The sequence below is a fragment of the Passer domesticus genome, chromosome 1, assembly GCF_036417665.1.
Source record: "Passer domesticus isolate bPasDom1 chromosome 1, bPasDom1.hap1, whole genome shotgun sequence".
NCBI classification, from domain to species: domain Eukaryota; kingdom Metazoa; phylum Chordata; class Aves; order Passeriformes; family Passeridae; genus Passer; species Passer domesticus.
The window spans coordinates 29,352,873-29,371,740 of NC_087474.1; the positions used below are offsets into that span (position 1 = coordinate 29,352,873).

The following is an 18,868-nucleotide window of genomic DNA, read 5'->3' on the forward strand; positions in this document are numbered from 1 at the left end:
TTTGGATACATATGATCTATGAAAGGAAATGTGCCAGTAAAGAGAGGAATTGGGGAAAGTTGTTAAAGCATGACCTGAGAAGCAAAATTATCAAAATTAATTAATTGTATATAAGGCTGATGTTCTTCCTCATTTTGAGAAAATGGAGCTGTAGTTTTAAATGCCATTTTTCCAGGATGGAGGTTTTACTCTGGCCAGAAATAGTAAGATAGGAAACAGAAATAGTATGTATTTTTCATCAAAGCAGCTGCTGTAGTCTGTAATGCACTTTCTTTGGCAGATGCTGACATTTAATTGTGACTTCTCTGCCTAAACCTAGGTAGTGAAAACATCTTCATTCCAAGGAAAAGGTTTCTTTCTCACTGACAGTACTAGCAGACATTCCTGACCTGAAAAAGGTCAAGAAATCCTATCATTTTTCTTTCTGAACATTATGCCTAATTTCCTTGCTATATGGAGTACATCTTGAAAAAAACCCCGTGTTTCTGGTATCTTATCAGTGTCAGGAGGAAAGACAAAGAACTTCTTCCTGGGTCTTGGCACATTGACTGGGTTTTTTTTTGCCTGCACAGGAAAATGTTTTATTTTTAAGGTAAGAATAAAAAAAAGTGAATCTTTAGTAGCAATATTTCTCACCTCTTCTATTTTTTTATTGTACAGCATTTGAATTCAGTCAATAAATATTAAAATGTTATTAAATTGAAGAAAAAGGACATTCCTATAGAGTTCAGCAGGACTGAATTTTTATTATTACGTTGATAAATATATTTGGCGCTTTCTTCTTGCTGAAATGGAAGTGTTTGCTATCTTGCTGTATTTCAACTTAAAGTACATGAAATTGAGAGTTTTGACTTTCCTACTTCTTGAGTTGCCTTTCAGCTGTCTTTTTATTTTTTATTTTTCTGTTCCCCTTGCTGCAAGCTGATGCTTTCAAACTTACATTTATTTCTGAATGGAAGATCTGCTTTTCTGTGAAGCATTCTAACTTTTACTTACTGTTTCTTTTCCTTGTCTCTCTATCATAGTAATTGGCTATTTTAGCTGAAGGCATGTCTTGGGGTAAAGTTCAGTTCCTTACATCATCTTCTGGCAGCCTAGCAAATTCTCTTAACCTTTTCCATGTCCTGTTCTTTCTCCTGTTCTGTTTATCAGCTTCTGGGCAGTTCTTTCTTGACTGGCTGTAACTGAACCTTTTTACCTGCCTCTAGGAAACTGATTCTTTCTAGCTCTACTAAAAAAGAGGGGTTGAATGCATAACATGCCAGTTTTAGGAGGCTTTGTCAGTTGTATGGAGAGAGAAGCTTCTTTTTGATTTTCCTAGCCACTAATAAACCCTTAAAACTTTGCAAGGTGATTAAACTGAACAGTATTCATGGACTAGTGCAATGCATGTGCTGCATAGCTGCAGCATCTGTACAGTTTTTTCTTAGCCCTGAAAAGTGAAAATTGTGTGCTGTTCACTTTCATCTGGATAGGTTCAGTTGTGTGCTTATGGAGTTTCTTGTAGCAGTGCAGAAAAACAATAAACAACTAATAAGGCTTTTCTTTGCATCACATTAGTAGCTGTTTTATCAATATTTAGGATTTTTTTTCTAAAAACAAAAAAACCCCTAAATCTCAATCCAACATTTATAACTTCAGATTTTTAGTGGAAGTGTCAACTTGTCTTTTTCTTTGCATACTCAAAAATGTGTGTAAATGTGAGCTTAGAATCATTGAATGGTTTTTGTTGGAAGTGGTCCTTGAAGTTCATCTGGTTCCAACCCTTGTGACATGGGCAGGGATGTCTTTCACAAGATCAGGTTGCTCAAAGCCTCATTCAGTCTGATTTTGAACACTTTAATGATGGGGCATCCACAACCCCCCTGGATAATCTCTTCCAGCATCTCATTACCCTCATTCTAAAGAGCTTTTTCCTTGTGCCCAACTTACCCTCTTTCAGTTTCAAACCACTGGCCATGTGCTGTCACTACATTTCTTGGTAAAAAGCTCTTCTGATTATCCTTATAAGTCTCCTTGATATATACTGAAGGTCTACAGTAAGGTTTATCTTACTTTACTTGTACATTATATCAATTCTGTGAGGCCAATTCTTCATTTTACTGCGAAGTCAGATTGTGAACTAGTGCTAAAATAGCTGAATGATCATTAATTGTCTCTCTGTAAGCAAGCAGGATGTAATTTTTCATTATTATTTTGGTTGCAATTTCACTACATCACTAATTTTTTATAATTGATAGAAAAATCTTTAGTGACAAATACTGAATGTTGCTTCCTAGTTTTACTGAAAGTTTTGCTAGTCTAGAGATCCTTGAAAATAAAGCTCCATTGGCCTGGTTGCTGTTTTTGGAGCCTGAGATTTGGCTCAGGCAAAATTTGAGTGGGTTTTGAAAGGAGGTGACGTGACTACACTCATTTTTTGGGAAACCTCATCCGGTTTTATACAGGCTATTTTAGCCACAAGTTTATGGTCAGAGATTTTTATGTTCATGAGGAAAGTAGCTTCTTCCAGCTGTGGGACAGTGGAGCTGTGCTATAATTACTTGCTTTAAGCTCAAATTTTATATTGCCAATAAAACCTAATTGAACCAAGAGCTTTCTTATTGTGAAAGAGCTTTCTTATTATCTGTGCCTTTATTTAAGTTGTCTGTCTTTATTAAATAAATAGTTTTAATTATTTAGTAACTAATTAGGTTAGGCATTTTTTACATGGCACAGTAGAATTTTTTTTTCTGTTTTGCTTTCTTTCAAATTTTGTGTTAGGTTTTACTTTGTGTAGCTCTGTTTAGACAAATCTAACCATGAGGTTGTTCAAGTGTCTGAATATCAAGAGAAATTTAATTACCGTGCTATTAAAGTTTAAAAGTAAAATAAAAATTATAATAGCATCTTTATACTAAGTAAAAAAACCCCTGGTTATACTGGAAAATATTTCAATGTGATGTTTGTTTACCAGTCTGTGGTATGGCATGCATAATGCCCTCAAGCATAATGATGCAGCTTGTGTTGAAATTGTCTCTAGTTGAATTTTCAGCATGGTTGGTGTTGTAAAAAAAAAAAAAAAAAGAATTAGGTATCTGCAGTAAGGAGTCTGCAGCAGGAAGCATGCAGCTGTATGAGCAGTCATGGAATGTGGACAGGTTGTTGGGACTTTGCCAGTAAAAATAACATAAAATCTTTTCCTGTTTGTGTATGTGGACTTACTTGCTAAAAAAAATTGGCAGCAAATCCAAATGTAACAATATAATTTAAGTTAGTCTCTTATGTTTCTTGTTGTGGGAAAAAATCTAGGGCTGCTTTCATTAACATCTCTTTTATTATTGAAATATGGTTACCAAAGTGACTTTTGCTTGACTGGGAGTTGACAGTTCATTTGGATACATGTGATTTTTGTACAGGAAAAAAAAAGAGTGGAAGTTGTATTTCTCTCAGTTTAAAACTTGAGTTTTCTTAAAAGTGGACTGTTAAATTTTATACTGAATATCTTGTAAATTTGTAAACCCGCTTTACTTTCTGGTGTACTCACAAGCACTGTATACGTATTTTTCTCTTTATTTCAGTGCATTCGTAATGTACTAATATTTGTACTTGGAATGACAATCTATAACTCCTGTTTTGGTGGGATTTTTTTCTTTAGTTGGGATTATTTTTTTCCTTACTACTGGAGGATTGCTCTTGCTCAAAGTTACATAAAAAATATAGAGAAGTTGCCTTCACGTTCATTCCTTACCCCAACCATGTGCTGGAAGCCCAGTTCTGTTCCATTTCCCCCATTTATTGTGTCCCTTCCTGCCTCCCTGCCTTTGCTAAACCATATGTGCACTTTCTTTTGAGTCCCAAAGGCTTAAGAAATGTCCTATTTTTTTTGACATTAGTTTTGTTTATATTAATTTGACAAGCGATGGTTAGACTTAGAATTACTTCTGCAACCTGAAAATATTTTTATGGGATCACATATTTGTCAGTTTCAAATTCTATTTGCCTCTTAATTTTATGCAGCAGTAATTAAAAACACTGTATTATCTAAAGTTTGTGATTAACAGGATAGATTTAGATAAGTCACAGCCTTAGTGCTATGTAACTTCCCTGCTAAGACAGGGATGAAATACTCATTTTTATGTGTAAGAAAATAGCTTTTGCTATTCTTTTACCTATTTCAGAGGTAGCAGCAAGAGAAATGGTCTCATTGGGGCATGAAATGAATTCTGTGATTGTTTGACATCTGCATCTTCTGCATCTGGCTGACTGGTTGACATCTGCATCTTCTCCAAGCTGAACAAACCAAATGACCTCAGCTGCTCTTGCAAGGCAAGATTTACAAAGTCTTGCCCTCGAGGTCTTTTACCATCTTGGTCCCCTCCTTTAGAGACATTTTAATATCTCAATGTCTTTCTTATATTGAGATACTTAAACCAGCACACAGTGAAGAACTTCATAAGCACCATTAACTTTTCCCATTATTTTGTCCTGCTTCTAAATAGCAATACACACTTGCAGCAGAGGTCAGAATTTTCTTAAAAGTTCAGATTTATGAGCTGAATTGATCACCCAAGTGCATTAAGAAGTCTCTTGAATTGCTGTCAAGTTCCAGTAGGAAAGATGTATTATAATATTAATTTATAAATTATCAAAGATACAGGGTTTTTTTTCCCAGTGACCTTGGTGAAATCACAGAAAATAAACTGAGCATGAAAATAATTTTCAGTCTTCAACCCAATACAACCTGATCCAATTTAACTGCCTAATACACAGAGTCTGTTTTCTTGGTTTGTATTCCACTGCTGAAGATGCCGAAGTATTAATCAAACTTCCATCATCATTTAGTCTCTGCTGAATCATACTCTTAAAACATGTCAGTTTAGAATTAATCCTTGTCTTGTGAAAACAAGTAAGGCTCTACAGTAAAAAAATCTATTGTCAAAGGACGCTCAGTGTAAACGTTCTTCAAAGCATCATCGGCATTGAAAGGTTTATTTTCTTGTAAGACAAGCTTTACAACATTTGTTACTTATCAAACACTGCAAATAACTATTTCAACTATTAAAGACTTTGTGGTAATAGTTCTTTAGAATTGGAAAGACAAAATTGAAGCCTAATGTATCTAGAAGTTAGTGTAAAAGACTTGTCAAATCTTTGATAAATTTCAATGACAGCAAAAAAATGTTCTTTTGGGGTAAGTTTTCATAAAATAATTAAGCTTATATGTTCTTTAGCCATCTATATGCTTTTCCTGAGGAAAATTTCACTGACGCTTTTTCTTTAATAAACAGAAAACTGCTTGGATGTTCAGCAACAGAAGCTTAAGGAATCTTGATGTTTATGAAGAAAAAAATCATTTTGCTGCTAAGCAGTTAAACCCACTTTTCTGTCATAGATTTAAATGGAAAATTTTGACTCATCTCAGTTACTTTTAATGCATGAAATAACACTGGACATCAATCATCTCATGTAAGAATCATAAATATGGAAATTTTACATGGAGAGGTTTCTTCTCCTTCCTTGCTGACAGCTTCTGTGTACCTATAGACCCTCTCCTGTGTCAATTATCTTGTTAATACGACTTTATCACTTTGTAAAAAAATCTCCACTTATCACTGTGCCTGGTGCTGCACTAAGCCCTGTTTCCCTCTCTGTCCTGTTTGCAAGGTCTTTGCAGGAGGAATTCCTGTAAGGTCTACATAAACACATGATGATGTTCTCACATGGGGTCTCTGTGTGTTACATAATGGAAGTAGCTGACTAATTCCTGTAGGTGATTGCCATGATTCCTGGCTTGTGTTTTAGGTGTGTATGTAGGTTGTTTGTAGGTGTATATGTTTCTTTGTATGCTGGGGATTCCTGACCTAAAATTAAGTTGTTGTGGGTTTGTATTTTCCGTGTCTTACTCCTGTGTAATATTTGGTTTTGTGGAAAATTGTCCATCATGTACAAGTCAGAATTAACAAACAGTGTAAATATGCCTGCAGGTTTGAAGTTCTCTGCTTTATGTTTCTTCAAATATTTGTTTCTCAGATTAATATTTTAAGATGAATAACTGATAAAATTCAGAAACCATTTAAAAATTTTTTTCTTAAAATGGTGCCTTGTATAGTAGCTAAGACTTTCCCTAAATCAGAAATACATGTGTGTATATACATGTGTTACATCATTACAATTACCTGTAAATGATGTAACACTTCTACAGCTTTTTGAGTATACCTGTGTCACTGGAGTAATGCATCTGAGACTGGATACTCTTTCTTTAGAGAAGAAAATGGTACACCTGAGAGGGTCGTATTTGAGACTTGTGTTTTGAAGTCCATAGAAATTTACTAATTCAAGGCCATTGAGGCATGCTGTTTCATATTTGACATTTCAAAAAAGTTTTGATAACTTCTAGAAGTCAGTTAAATAACAGGGTGTTGAATGTCTTATTAAATGTTTTGAGTCGTGGATGGGACATCTAGGTCCTAATTCAATGGAAGTAGCAATAGTGGTTGAGAAGAAACAAAAGAGTTTTGTAGCCTCTGTGGAAGGGCTGGAGAGCAGCAGAGTATTATAATGATTCACCTTGAGGTTTGTCTGGATTTATCCAAACCAAGTGTCAAAGCAAAGCTTACAGAGACATATTGTGTTCTAAAAATATGAACATTTTTCAAATCAGGTGCTCTTGAATATGATTATCTGTGCTAATATCTATGTATAAGCATAAAATCTAACAAGAATATGGGTTTTTCAAGGGTATTTTGTTATAACTTCAATCTAGCCTTTTTAAAGGCAGTAATGATATTCCCAAGTGTTTTTGATCACATCAAAATGATTAATCATTGCATACTAAGGAAGGTTTCAATGAGGGGGAGTATGTCCTTTTGCTGTAAAATCAGAAAAAATATGTCAAATTCAAACAATTTTACTGACAGCAAATTTTTAGGGATTCCAAATCAAATTTTTACAATGTCAGAGGAAGTTTATACATGAAGTTGCTCTTCTGAAATTTTGTGTTTTTTCCTTTTAACTTAACCATCTCATGCTCTCAAGTTTTCTTTAAGAGCTGGAAAGGAAATCTAGACTGTTTCCTTCAGAGTGCCATTCAGATCACAGGCCAAGCATCTGAAACTGCCTTTGGAGGCTTTCACTTCTAGATAAGTATTCTCTTCTTGTTGAGTCTGTCTAAAACAGACAAACTTGTATAGGGAGGCTGATAATTCTTGTTTCATAAGAGGTGTTCCGTTATTCTAAATAAGTACGATGTTGCAGAAATGCAAAAGTGTTTTTTTGCATGAAGGAGGTTTTGATGTTCTGATATGTTCTAGTTACAGAGTCCTGCTGTGGTAAATATTCAGGTGCTGTGCATCTCAGATTAAATTCAAAACATAAAAAAACATAAAATAGTTGTTATACTGCCCTTCATGTGGAAAGATAGAGTAAAAAATAGGAATAGGGGAAAAGTGTGTTGCTATCTCTCGTTTTTTATAGGTAGCTATATATCAGTTACCACACTGTGCAACAAGGTCAATAACAGCTGAAATACAATTCAGTTTAAGAAAATAGAAGGGGGAGTAGGTTGAGAGAAAGTTAGTTTTCATCTGGTGAAAAGGCAAACATAAATCAAAGCTGAAGTACTGTGAACTACACATTATAGGCTCAAAGGGTTTCGGAGGCGTTCTGTTCACAGTCTACTTCTTGTTCCTTTGAAAGAGCAAGCTTGTAGTTCTAGTGCACTGAACTATATTGGTTTGCCTGAACCCATGGGAAAAGTTATAATGTAAGTTCTAATGTAATGTTTACCTACTTAATTTTTTGTTCCGGTGTACAGGGATTTATTTAGAATGTTTCGTAGCATTTTAAAATTATTCCAATTATTCTGTGTATACAGACATATCATAAAGAGTCTGCCTCCTTCTCTCCTTCCCTCTACTGTAACACATTGTTAATAGTTTTCATGGGTTGAATTTACACTTAATCTCAAGCATTTTTACAGAAATGAATATTCTTGGATACACAGCAGACAGAGGTGGCTAAGAGTATGCACAGCAGTTGTTTCTTTTCACATTACTTGAAAGGGTGGGTTTTGGGGGTTTTCATTTCTTTTTTGTTTTAATTACCAGTGACTAAGTTATTAATGATGGCTGATAATAAATTAATGGTTATTGAAGTGTGGCCTCCCTGAAATTATGCACAGTATAGCTCCATAGTGCTGAGCTCACAGTGTTCCTGTAAATCTGTACTCCAGCTGCCACTTAACTTTGCCTTTCCTCTCCAGAGAAGTTCATTTAAGTTTTTTCAAAGGAAAATTTAAGAATTTAGAAAGCATTTCTAAATTGAGTGCATGAGTTTTCTGATGGTTTCTTACCAGGAGCTTGACAATTAGTCTTCATAGCGCTGGGTAAGAGAGTCGAAATAAAAGAAACCTAGAATTTGTGATTTCATTCAAAGTAATCTGGACTCTGTAATTTCTTGTTGTGGCTCACTTTGTCCAGCTTTTGAGAAGTTTTAAGAGACAGATTCTTTCTTCCAGTTGTATTCCTCTAGGGGAAGTTTCTCCACAGTCTTGCGTAAGGGGAGAGGACTGTACCCGTTTACATATGACCTACAAAGACTGTTCTTTGTGTGTCTTGTGTGTTCTTCAGTGTCTCGTGGCAGAATGGCTGAGACTGGAAAGCATCTCTAGAGATGTTTTAATTCACTCAGATGAACAAAGCAAAGTCAGTTACAGCCAAGGCCATTTTCATTTGGGTTTTGAATATCTACGAGGATGGAGATGACGTCTGGACAACCTGTTTGTTTGAATGAAAAAGGGTTTTGTTTCTTAGTTTCTTTCCTTATGTGCTTCAATGAACTCTGAATTTTAAGTTTGATTTTTCCCTATAAGAAGTTTTTGTTTTCAGTACTGATTTAAAAACTGGCATAATTAAAACAAAATTAAAATCAAAATGAGGACCTAAATAGGCCTGTCTCATTTTTTTTCCCCTGCTATGAAAGCACCACATAGGCCAGTCCCTCACCTACTGTGGTATCTGCTACTGCCTGGTTGTGATACAGGCCAAATCTTGTACATCAGCTCTACTTTGGGAGGGCACATGTAGATGTGCACCCTTTTTAATTCAGACAAGGGGCTGGCATGAAAGAGGATGACAGGACCATTTAAGCTGCAGCAGAAGTATTTCTGCAGTATTTATGTAGTGAGCAAGTTCCAAATCCTGCTTGAGGCTGAAAGAAGAAATGGTTGTTTGGCTCTTTTTTTAAAGCTATATTGTATTTCCAACTGATTTCGGTGGGAAACAGGGCAGAAGCTTGTGCTGATTTGTTGTAAGTGGCATAGCAGAAGTCCAGCCAGCAGCTTAGCAGCACATTATTTAATCCTGTTGATTGAGGCTTTGGATTCTTTTTTAGTGAAAGGCATCATCTCCTCTTGATTTTTAGGGAACTTATTTGCTTCATCTCTGTAGTAGGCAGTGAATATAAAAGAGATTGTTGAAATAACTGTATGGCTTTACTGCTTGCTTTAAAGAGTTTCAGGAAGGAGGATTTGCTTTACTGGACAGAAGTCTGAGCCTCTCACAACTGTGTGAGCCATGTGCTCTCACAGCATGTGTGAAGTCTAACACTGCTTAATATTGCATGTGAGTAATTGCTAAAGCGTGGTGACTTGACTTATTGGTCAAAATAAATATTTGCCTGTTAGAAGTATAGCTGAGAATTGTTTACAGATTCTGCAAGGTGTAATTTTCTGTTAGGCACATCAAAAATTACTTTGTTGGGGAAATACAAAGAGCATGAAATTCCAGCACCTTCTGCTGGAGTGGTTCTTTAATATATTACCTTCAAAGGTATGTACTACAAAATTGTTACAGACTTCAGAAAGTCTTTATCTATGTACCTAATTAAGAATAAGATGCCTGAATACCTTATGGTAAAATAATCTTGCACTGAGCTCTGGATTCTGAAGGCTTTGCTGTGAAACCACTAAATTCCCACTGAAAGCAGTTATATACCCCAGTGTCTATTGGACTAGGTTTTGGTCTTTTTACAACAAGTAAATCTGCACTGTATTTGCATATAAAGGTCACTGCTTAATTGCATGTACTGCTAATGTTTTGGTTTAGCTTCCACTTGTGGTATGTTCTTAAACCAATTGTAATAGCCATTTGCTTTTTGAACTGATGTCTTTGAGTACTTTGTCTTGGAATTCACACCATTCCTTAACACCTTACCACCTTTTCCATATGCCAGCTTACTTCCTAATCAAATTTAGGTGTTTGATACAAGGTTAGAAGGGTTTGATTTGGCACTCTGGGTTTGGCTTTCATGGGTGAAAATCACTTCAGTAAAAGTTCATTGTGATTTGTCTTCCAGTCATTATGTTGTAGTGGATTTATGATTATTTTTTCCGAAGATTTATAGCTTGATGTCTTTTTAATGGGATTTTAATTGGATACTGTATGTATCTATTTAACAATTTTCCTTTGAAAAATCTTTCATTTAGAAAAATATTTTTTAAAGCATCGTGCTGCTCATATTCTAGAGAGAACAACTATTCTTTAATTTTTTGTTTTGTTTTAGGATTTTATATTTACTTTAATTGAGCTTTTTGCTGAACTGTTTGTTGGACAACAGAATTTGTACTAATTCTTACAGCTGTTTTACATGTTTGGCTTAACACACGAGCTGTTAAGTGTGAGAAGTGAATATTTCTTTCTTTTGACACTTGAGCTGTGGTGGCACTTAATGGCCTCCAGCATTTTAATCTCAATTCCAAACAACAATTTTGTTTCTATGTAACTGGAAGCTATTTTGAAACAATACATGCAGCAGAGAAACAACTAGGTGTATTATTAGGGGTGCTGACCTGTCTTGTTCAGAATTTAATGCAGCTTATAATTCTATATTTTTATCCACAGAATCTTTCATAATGATTTTCTAGATATTTTTGCAAATAGATGTATTTTAGGTAAAAAGTCCTCCTGGAAGAGAAAGATCTGGAAGATACCTCCAGGATGTAGTTGAGAAAACTATGGATTAATTTCAGAAGTTCTCATGAAAAATTCATCTTGGGCATGGGGAAAATAGAAGTAGAAATATATTTTTCATCTGAATTCTGTTAATTTGTATTCATTGCATCCTATCTCAGAAACTCAATTCCCAGAAGAATTTTGAAATACAGGCACAAGATAGAAAAAATGTAGTCAGTGAATATAGTCTTGGGACAACATAGTGAGAGATGACAGTTTAAAGGGATAGTGTTAACTTGAAATGCTTATTTGTGTTAGAAAATACTGTACCTACAAAGCAATCATGAGAAACATAAGGTTTGTGGTGCCTGGTGGGCATGAAAACCTACATTCCATCTTGCAGTCTTGTTTTGTAGCCATTTCAAAGGTGCATCAGTTGTTGAAGCATATAAGCTGTTGAATTTCCTTTGAGGAAAAAGGGGAAGGTTTATGGTTTCTGGATGAGCAAATGCAAGTTGCTTATGTGTAGCATCACCTCCAGTGATATGCATGAAGGTAGAAATTAATTTGCTGTATATTCTGCTGTAGACTAAAATGCCAGCCTGATAATGAGTAAAGGATGAATTATCTTTCAGTTAAAATGTAGTAAAACAAACCCTTAGTGCACTTCCTAAGGCATTACACTTGAACATTTCACCATTCTTAGTCTATCCTAAATCCTGGAGCCCCTTGCTGTACCTTAGCTTTGTATCTTCAGGATCTGACTGATCAGGAATTGTTTGCTGTTTTTTGTGGGTGGAGATGGAGCACAAATTCATCTCCCAATGAGCCAAGCACACCTCATGAAATTTTAATGCCTGTGCTGTGTTTTTTTAATTTTCAGAGCTAACATTAAAAAAATGTGGCACTGTAGTTCATGGTGTCTAATTTGCACTATGACATTCCTTCAGAAAAAGAAAAGAAATGAAGGACTGTCAGCTTATCAGTAGAAGTGCATTTGAATGAGAGTGTCTGTGAATAGAGTGTTGTGAATATAATTCTGTACAGGGTGATGTGGAATTTTTTGTGTTCTAAATGGGAGCTATGACAATGTGAGCCTTGTATCATATTTACAAAGAGTTGTTAAAACTGAACCTGAACAACAACATTCAGCTTAGTGAAAGCTTTGCACTTACATGACATATATGGAAATAGAGTATCAGGAAGGATGCCAGCTGCCACCTCATTAAATAAGACTACCAGTACAGTTTAATTTACAAAATTCCTTAACAGAAATCTTTTTATGGGAATCCCAGCAGAACACTTTCTTATACTGGAGTTATTCTCTCTGGGTTTAACTGGATTGAATATTCAATGCTGATGCTGTCTTTGGTGATCTTGAAAATGAAAAATCTAGTAATAACAAGAGTGTCTCCAGACCTGTGGAGGAAGTATCTAGTCTACCCCTCTTCCAGGCTAGGCCAGCTACAGCAAGTTGTCCAAGGCTGTGTACGATCTCCAAGGATGGAAATTCAAAACTTACTGGGAAGCCTATTTCTTAGATGTTTGGCCTCAGTAACAGGGGAAAAGTACCTTCTAATGTTTAAAGGGAATTGCCCATATTTCAGTTTGTGTACATTGCCTCTTCTGTCTTTGGGGATCACTGAGAACAGTCTTGTTCTGTCTTCTTTGCTGCTTTTTACCTAGCTATTCTGCGATAAAGCACCTCCTTTCCCTCTGATCTTGGGGCTTTTTCTGTTTCTCACTTTGCTCCCTGCCACCCACCCCAGCCTTGGCACACACATTCAGTAGATCCAGTTTCTCTAGCCCATTGAAGTCCCTCTGAATGACAGCAGAACCATCTGCTCTGTCAACCACTCCTTCCAATTCTGAATCATCTGTGGAATTGCTGAGGTTATGCTCTGTACCATGAGCCAGATCCTTAATGAAAAGCAGTGCTGGCACCAGCATTGACCCCTGGGGGCTCCATTGAAGGGACTGGCCTCCAGCTGGACTTTGGCCTGCAGATCACAACCCTTAGAACTTGGCAGCACAGATTGTTTTCAGCCACCTTGCTGTCCACTTTCCTGTGTTTCACAGTTTGTGAGGGTGTTCTGCAGAACAGTGCTGAAAGCTTTTCTTTATTCAAGATAAAGAATATTCTCAGCGCTCCTCCTCCCCGTCTATTTCTGAACTATTTAATTGTAGAAAACTATCATGTGGGCCAAGCATGATTTTCCTTCATAAACAAGGGCTGCCTATTTCCCACCACCTTCCTGTCCTTCACATACTTGGAAATTGTTTCCAGGGTTTTTTAGCCCATCACCTTCCAAAACATTGAGTTGAGGTGGACTGGCCTTTGGTTCTCTATATTCTCCTTGTCCTTCCTGAAGACAGGAGAGATGTTTCTTACAGTCTGTTTGAACCTGCCCTGATAGTCATGAGCTTTCAAAGCTGTTCTGGGAGCAGCTTTGCAGTGATGCTGTCCAGGTCCCTCAGGATTGTGGGGAATCCATCCCCTCAGGTCACATGAACTTATGTATGGCCAGCTTGTTCAAATCTTCCCTAACCTGATTCTTCTCCAAGGGTGAATGTTCCTTGCTCTAGAAGAGCAGGGAAGAACTAGGAAGCAGCTTGTTTCTACAGTTTCAGCACAGCTGGTATCGATAGCCCAGTACAGGGCTGGTGGGACCACTGTTTTGGGTACAGATTGTCACTCCAATGGAATATTTGCACTGACAGGAGCATGCCAGTCATATCTACTGATCTCTCTGTCTCACACACACACACAACTATCCCAATTATTAGAAATTATCTTTATTGAGTGAAAAAAAAGTGCAGTATTTTTGTGAGGAAAAAGCTTACCCATTTGAGAGTGCAGTCAGAGCTGACCATGTGTTCTCTGCTCTCATATGAGCTTCAAATATTTGCTTAGATGGGAGGTGTACATGGAGCAAACTTACACAAAATTATAGTTTCAGTTATGGGGATTATAAGTGAATTTTAAATATTAGAATATTCAAATCCTAATGCCCAGACTTTTCCTAATGCTCGAAAGTGCTATGTTTACTTTAAGTGCATGCTGAAAATTCACTCAAGTAAAGCCCACAGTCATGCATCAATATCCATTTTCTACTTTCTGAGAGAAACCACATCATTCCAGCTGAGTCTGGATACCAAATGAATGGATGTTGGATTCACTGGAAAATATTTTTTTCATGATCTGTGTAACTGCTGAGATAGTCATGAGATCAGTGAAATTAAGTAAAGTCTTAGAACTCTTGAAGTGTATATTAGTTGTACTTTTATTAATAAATCTTGCAGCTCTATGCCTGCTGCAGTGGGTCCTTACTTATCCAAAGTAAGGATCTGCCCAAATTCATGTTTTGGACAGGGCTTAATGGTAGAGTCTGTTCAGTTTTATAGTGGTTCCATCTGATATTTGATGAATTTTGCTGCATGAGGCAAGCAAGGGAAAGTAGGATTTTCTAGTATAATCAATTTTGGTTTTACAGGTGTTGCCTGCTGGAGTGCTGGTAGTGTCCAAATATCATGCCTATTTAAGCAGGGTATGTCCAGCTTGCTTTAGGGGGCATCAAAGCAGAAGTTACTTATCTAAATGTGTGATTTTCCTTTCTTGAATCATAATGATGCTAAACTTAAATGATTATACTTGGTTAAACTGTAATTTACTATCTCGAATTTGGCTGAGCTCAGCTTGAAACTAAATGTGCAGTTGGTAGTTTAAAAAAAGTGACAAAAGCTGCTAAAATATTCAGCACTAAGAATATCTTTGACTACTTAGATACTTCAGGAGCAGTGGCTGAATAGGATAGTCACAGTCGTAATGCACTACAACCTTCTCTCTCATTATGCTGTTTATATCATGCTTGAATGAAAATATATTTTAGTTCCCTGAAAGCTCCTCTATAGCTTTAAACTTTCAGCAGATGGGAATATTAGAGGAACATGTTTGCCTCTGCTTCTGTATTGAACTGAGAATGCCACAGGACTGTGAAAGGATTTCAGCCAAATTGCAGAACCTTCCTTTCCCTACTCTCGAGCAGCCCACGCCATTAGCAGCTCTCTTTGTGGTGTCAGAGATGTCATTAGCTTGTCATGGGAGATCCCTTCAGCTGTGCTAATTATTTCAACATTCTCTATTCATGAGCTGCTCAAACATTGGAGCTTTAGGAAGTAGTAGCTATTCCTGAAAGAGTTTTGAATGCAGATCAGTTTCTGCACATTCATGTTTTGTTGCTAACTGCAGTAAAACTGAGAATTGGCTACTGATACATAAGGGTGTAATCCAGATATTTGTGGAAGGACACAATTCATCCTTTACTTTCTGGTGTTCCTATGTGACTGTAGATGGGCTGTAATGCAGATTTCTAGTTGAGCTGCTCAGAAGCTTTAGGATTTCTGAGTTTTAGTCTTGTTTTCAAGGGTCATCGGTGCTTGAATTTGCAGCAAAAGAACACCATAAAAAGAACCTGTGGGGTGAGAAATCTCAAATATTCTTCTGTTTAAGTGTGTTTGACATAATGATAAAAAAATATTATATTGTCAACAAATAGTCAAAGGTGTTTTTTGCTTCTTTATTTTACTCAGATTCACCCCACTTCCAGAAGAATCTCAAAATCTGGACACCTTCTGCCACAGTTTGACTTACACTTTAACAAGATACCATTCCATTAAGAACAATGAGCTCCACAACACCAGGTCAGTTTGTTTATATTTATACCTCACTCCTGCATAAAACTGTATCTTCTTAGGAAATATATAATCCTATGTGTTATGAAATGAATCTGGCAAATAACTGATATGCAACACTTCTTATAAAACAGGAATATGGCTGTATAGGCAGAAAAGGCAATTTTGGGGTACCTTATCACAGTTGAATTTTGAAGCCAGAATAATCCTATAGTACATTTAAAATATTTTTTAGTTTTTCTTAAGAAACTGATCTGGCATGAATAGGCATTTTGTAGCATTTTAGTTCTTAATATGTGTAATTAGACATTAATTTATTTTCTACCTTTGCACAGATGCTTCTTTTAAAGAAAGACTTCAAATGGTATCCTGTTATTTTTCTGTTTAGCTCCAACATCATCTTTGCCCATAATAGGCATTCTTTGCAGTGCTTCCTCCTTTAAACATGTGTAATTAACAATGCTCTCTGAACCTACTTTATCCAATGCCTGCAAAATGAGTCACTGAACTGCAGGTTCACTTGGTAGAAAGCGAGCTATCAGTAGCTGTTTAAACTTCCAAGAAAACAGAATGCTGCATATGGAACATGCCTTGACTTCAGTTCTTTTGAGGAGTGAGAGTCCCCAATTCAAATCTCTGCAACGTCCCATATGGTTCACACTTTGTTCACCCACACTTGAAGTATCTATTCCTAGTACTGTTGGTAAAATAACCCTTTACAGGTGGCTTATTTTATGACTGCTTTGGTTTTGTGCAAACAGCCTATAAAAGCATCAGGGAAAACACTGTAATACTTTGTGAGCTGTATTTATCTGTATATACCCTATTGCATAGAAATTTAATTCAGTGAGCATTTTTTGAGAATTGTTGGTTGTAGTATTAAAAACTGACAACAGCTTTTATATCAAATGGAGTCAAATATAGCTCAGTTTCACACTTGGCCTCTTCTCTTACAGTGCAATTTGGTGCATGCAGTGAATTATCCATACAGAGCACAACGGGGCATTCAGCAGAAAGGGACATCTTTATCTTATCACAGTGGTGCTTAATAGGAAATAATCTTGTACTTCCTAAACATACAGTTCAAATGCCAAGATACTCCAGCTGATTTGGTATCTTTCTAATGTTTCTTCTTTTGTGCTAAGTGCAGGCTGTGGAAAGAGCCAGAAATTAAATTGGCTGTCACAAAAAGAAAATAAAATTTCCACTATTCTTATTGGCATGAAGAAAGAAGATAACTAATGTGAATGCATATTTGTCTATTTCTGTAGGTTACATCTAATGTAAGAAAGGGGAAACATTCAGTATAATCACATTACTTGTAAAGGTATTTAGATACTTCAGGAGCGTCACTTTTAGTAGGAGTTAGGTGCCTAAATATCTTCAAATCTACTCCTTAGTGTCCCCCATCATTAGAGTTTGCCTCTGAAAACTGAGTTGCTTCACCAACCATTTTGATATACCTCTGTGTCATGTACAGAAATGCAGTATTCAAGGGCAATGTTGGCCTTGGAATCCTCATTTTCTTTCCTTCAGTGAAACAGCAGAGAGGCAGTATTTATTTTTACTCTAGTCTTGCATCCTGCTTAAAGTTAATACCATGAACTGGAGGAGGATGAGCATCTCCATGTGGCATCTCTTCTGTCCCCCAGCTGAGTGAGTCTGAGATGCATTTTGTGCAGTGCTTTGTCACCTTTTGGAAGTTGCTGAAATTTCTGGATCCAGTGCAGTCCCAGTAATAGTGGTAGGAGAAGCCTGTCATTTCTCTGAGCAGTTAACATTTGATTGGAATTTCTTAGAAGATAAACACTGCTAAATTTTCTTATTGCATCCATAGTGACTGAGTTCCCCTTTTCCAGTCCTCTTCAAGTGCATAATTTTTCATACATGGTCAATGTCTTTGTCCCATTGCATTTGTTATGGCTACTTTTCCTTTTTCACTGTTTTTTTTTTTAAATGAAGGTTGATCTTATGAGACAAAGAGATGGAAGGGCAGTTCAATTCAACTTTAAATGTCCCTTCCAATGAAAATTATTTTATGACTCTGTGATTCCTATGATTCAACTTCCGATTTAGGTCTAAAATATGTATCTGGTTGTAATTGTTTCACCTGTAAGATGCTCCAATAGTTGCAAGTGTCCCCAGTATTCCAAAAGAAAAATTAATGAATTGCCAGTGACATGACCAGCTTCTTCCTGTGATGGTGAGCCTCTGGTGGCAGTTCATATATTTATGGCTTGGAATTAAAGTGGCAAAAGTCTGAATGTTCAGTAGTGTTAGAGTTGGGAGTTTTGTGGGTTTTTTGGTGTGTGGTTTTTTTTTTTTTTTTTAATTCCTGATAGTCTTGAATTTCTTCGGGGAATAGGTTTCTATATTATGCTACATCCAGTAGTTAGGGCAGTTTGAAATAAATTTTAAACAGGACACTTTAAGCACATACGGTATACAGACAGTATTTATAACCCTTTTTTCTATGGTGTAACACCAAGATGCTATCTCATTTGAATACCAGTCTGTGTGTCTTGTACATAAGACCTGTGAAAATCTTCATAATATATGGTAAATGTTGATATTTTGGGTCATGGTTGTAAGTTACAACAAAATGGTGAATGTACTTTTTTTGGTTGGATTTCTTTTTTTTCAATATATCTAGCCTGCATGTATATAGCTTGTGTATGTACATTCATACATGCTGTTTACACAAACAATAACTATATTAAAAAAGAAGAGAAGAAAAAGCAAGAGGCAAACTGGTAAAGCAGTACTGCTCTATAGATGAATGGTACAGGCCAGCTCACTTTGTGGGTGGCTTCTTCTGTCAATGAAAAACTCTGAAATGCTGTAGAAAAGATTGTATGCACTGTGCTAAATTTGTGGTTTTATGATGAGATGTGCCAAGTAAAAACCAAAAATATTTTTTTTAGAATTGCTTTCCCTTCAAACCTAAATAGTCTGAATAACCTTATGTGGAACAAGCGAAAATTATGCATGTTCAATTCAACCATTACCTGAAGAACCTCTTTGGATAGAGTTTGTCTGTAAAACCAAAGCAGATGAATATTTCTTTATATTGTATGATGCAATGGCTGTGGAGCCTCCAGCACAGCAACATCTACTTGCAACAACTCTGTAGCCTGTTAAATTGATCCCAGCTCTTTGAACCTTCAGGGACCAGGCTCTTGCTAATCTGTAAAGCTATTAGGTGAATGCTGAATCTCAACAGGGAAATGTTTGCTTTGCTTGTT

The 18,868-nt window shown here is 36.3% G+C and overlaps 1 protein-coding gene across 8 annotated transcripts in view; it reads left to right on the forward strand.

Moving 5' to 3' along the window:
* Positions 1 to 18,868, forward strand: part of HDAC9 (histone deacetylase 9) — a 452,594-nt gene that overhangs the window by 15,732 nt on the left and 417,994 nt on the right. For all 8 annotated transcript variants that reach the window (XM_064411632.1, XM_064411622.1, XM_064411704.1 and 5 more), the window contains one exon: positions 15,522 to 15,632. In XM_064411632.1, the coding sequence (XP_064267702.1) occupies positions 15,614 to 15,632 (19 nt within the window). In that variant the 5' untranslated portion in view covers positions 15,522 to 15,613. Of the gene's footprint in view, positions 1 to 15,521; positions 15,633 to 18,868 lie in introns of those variants that run through there.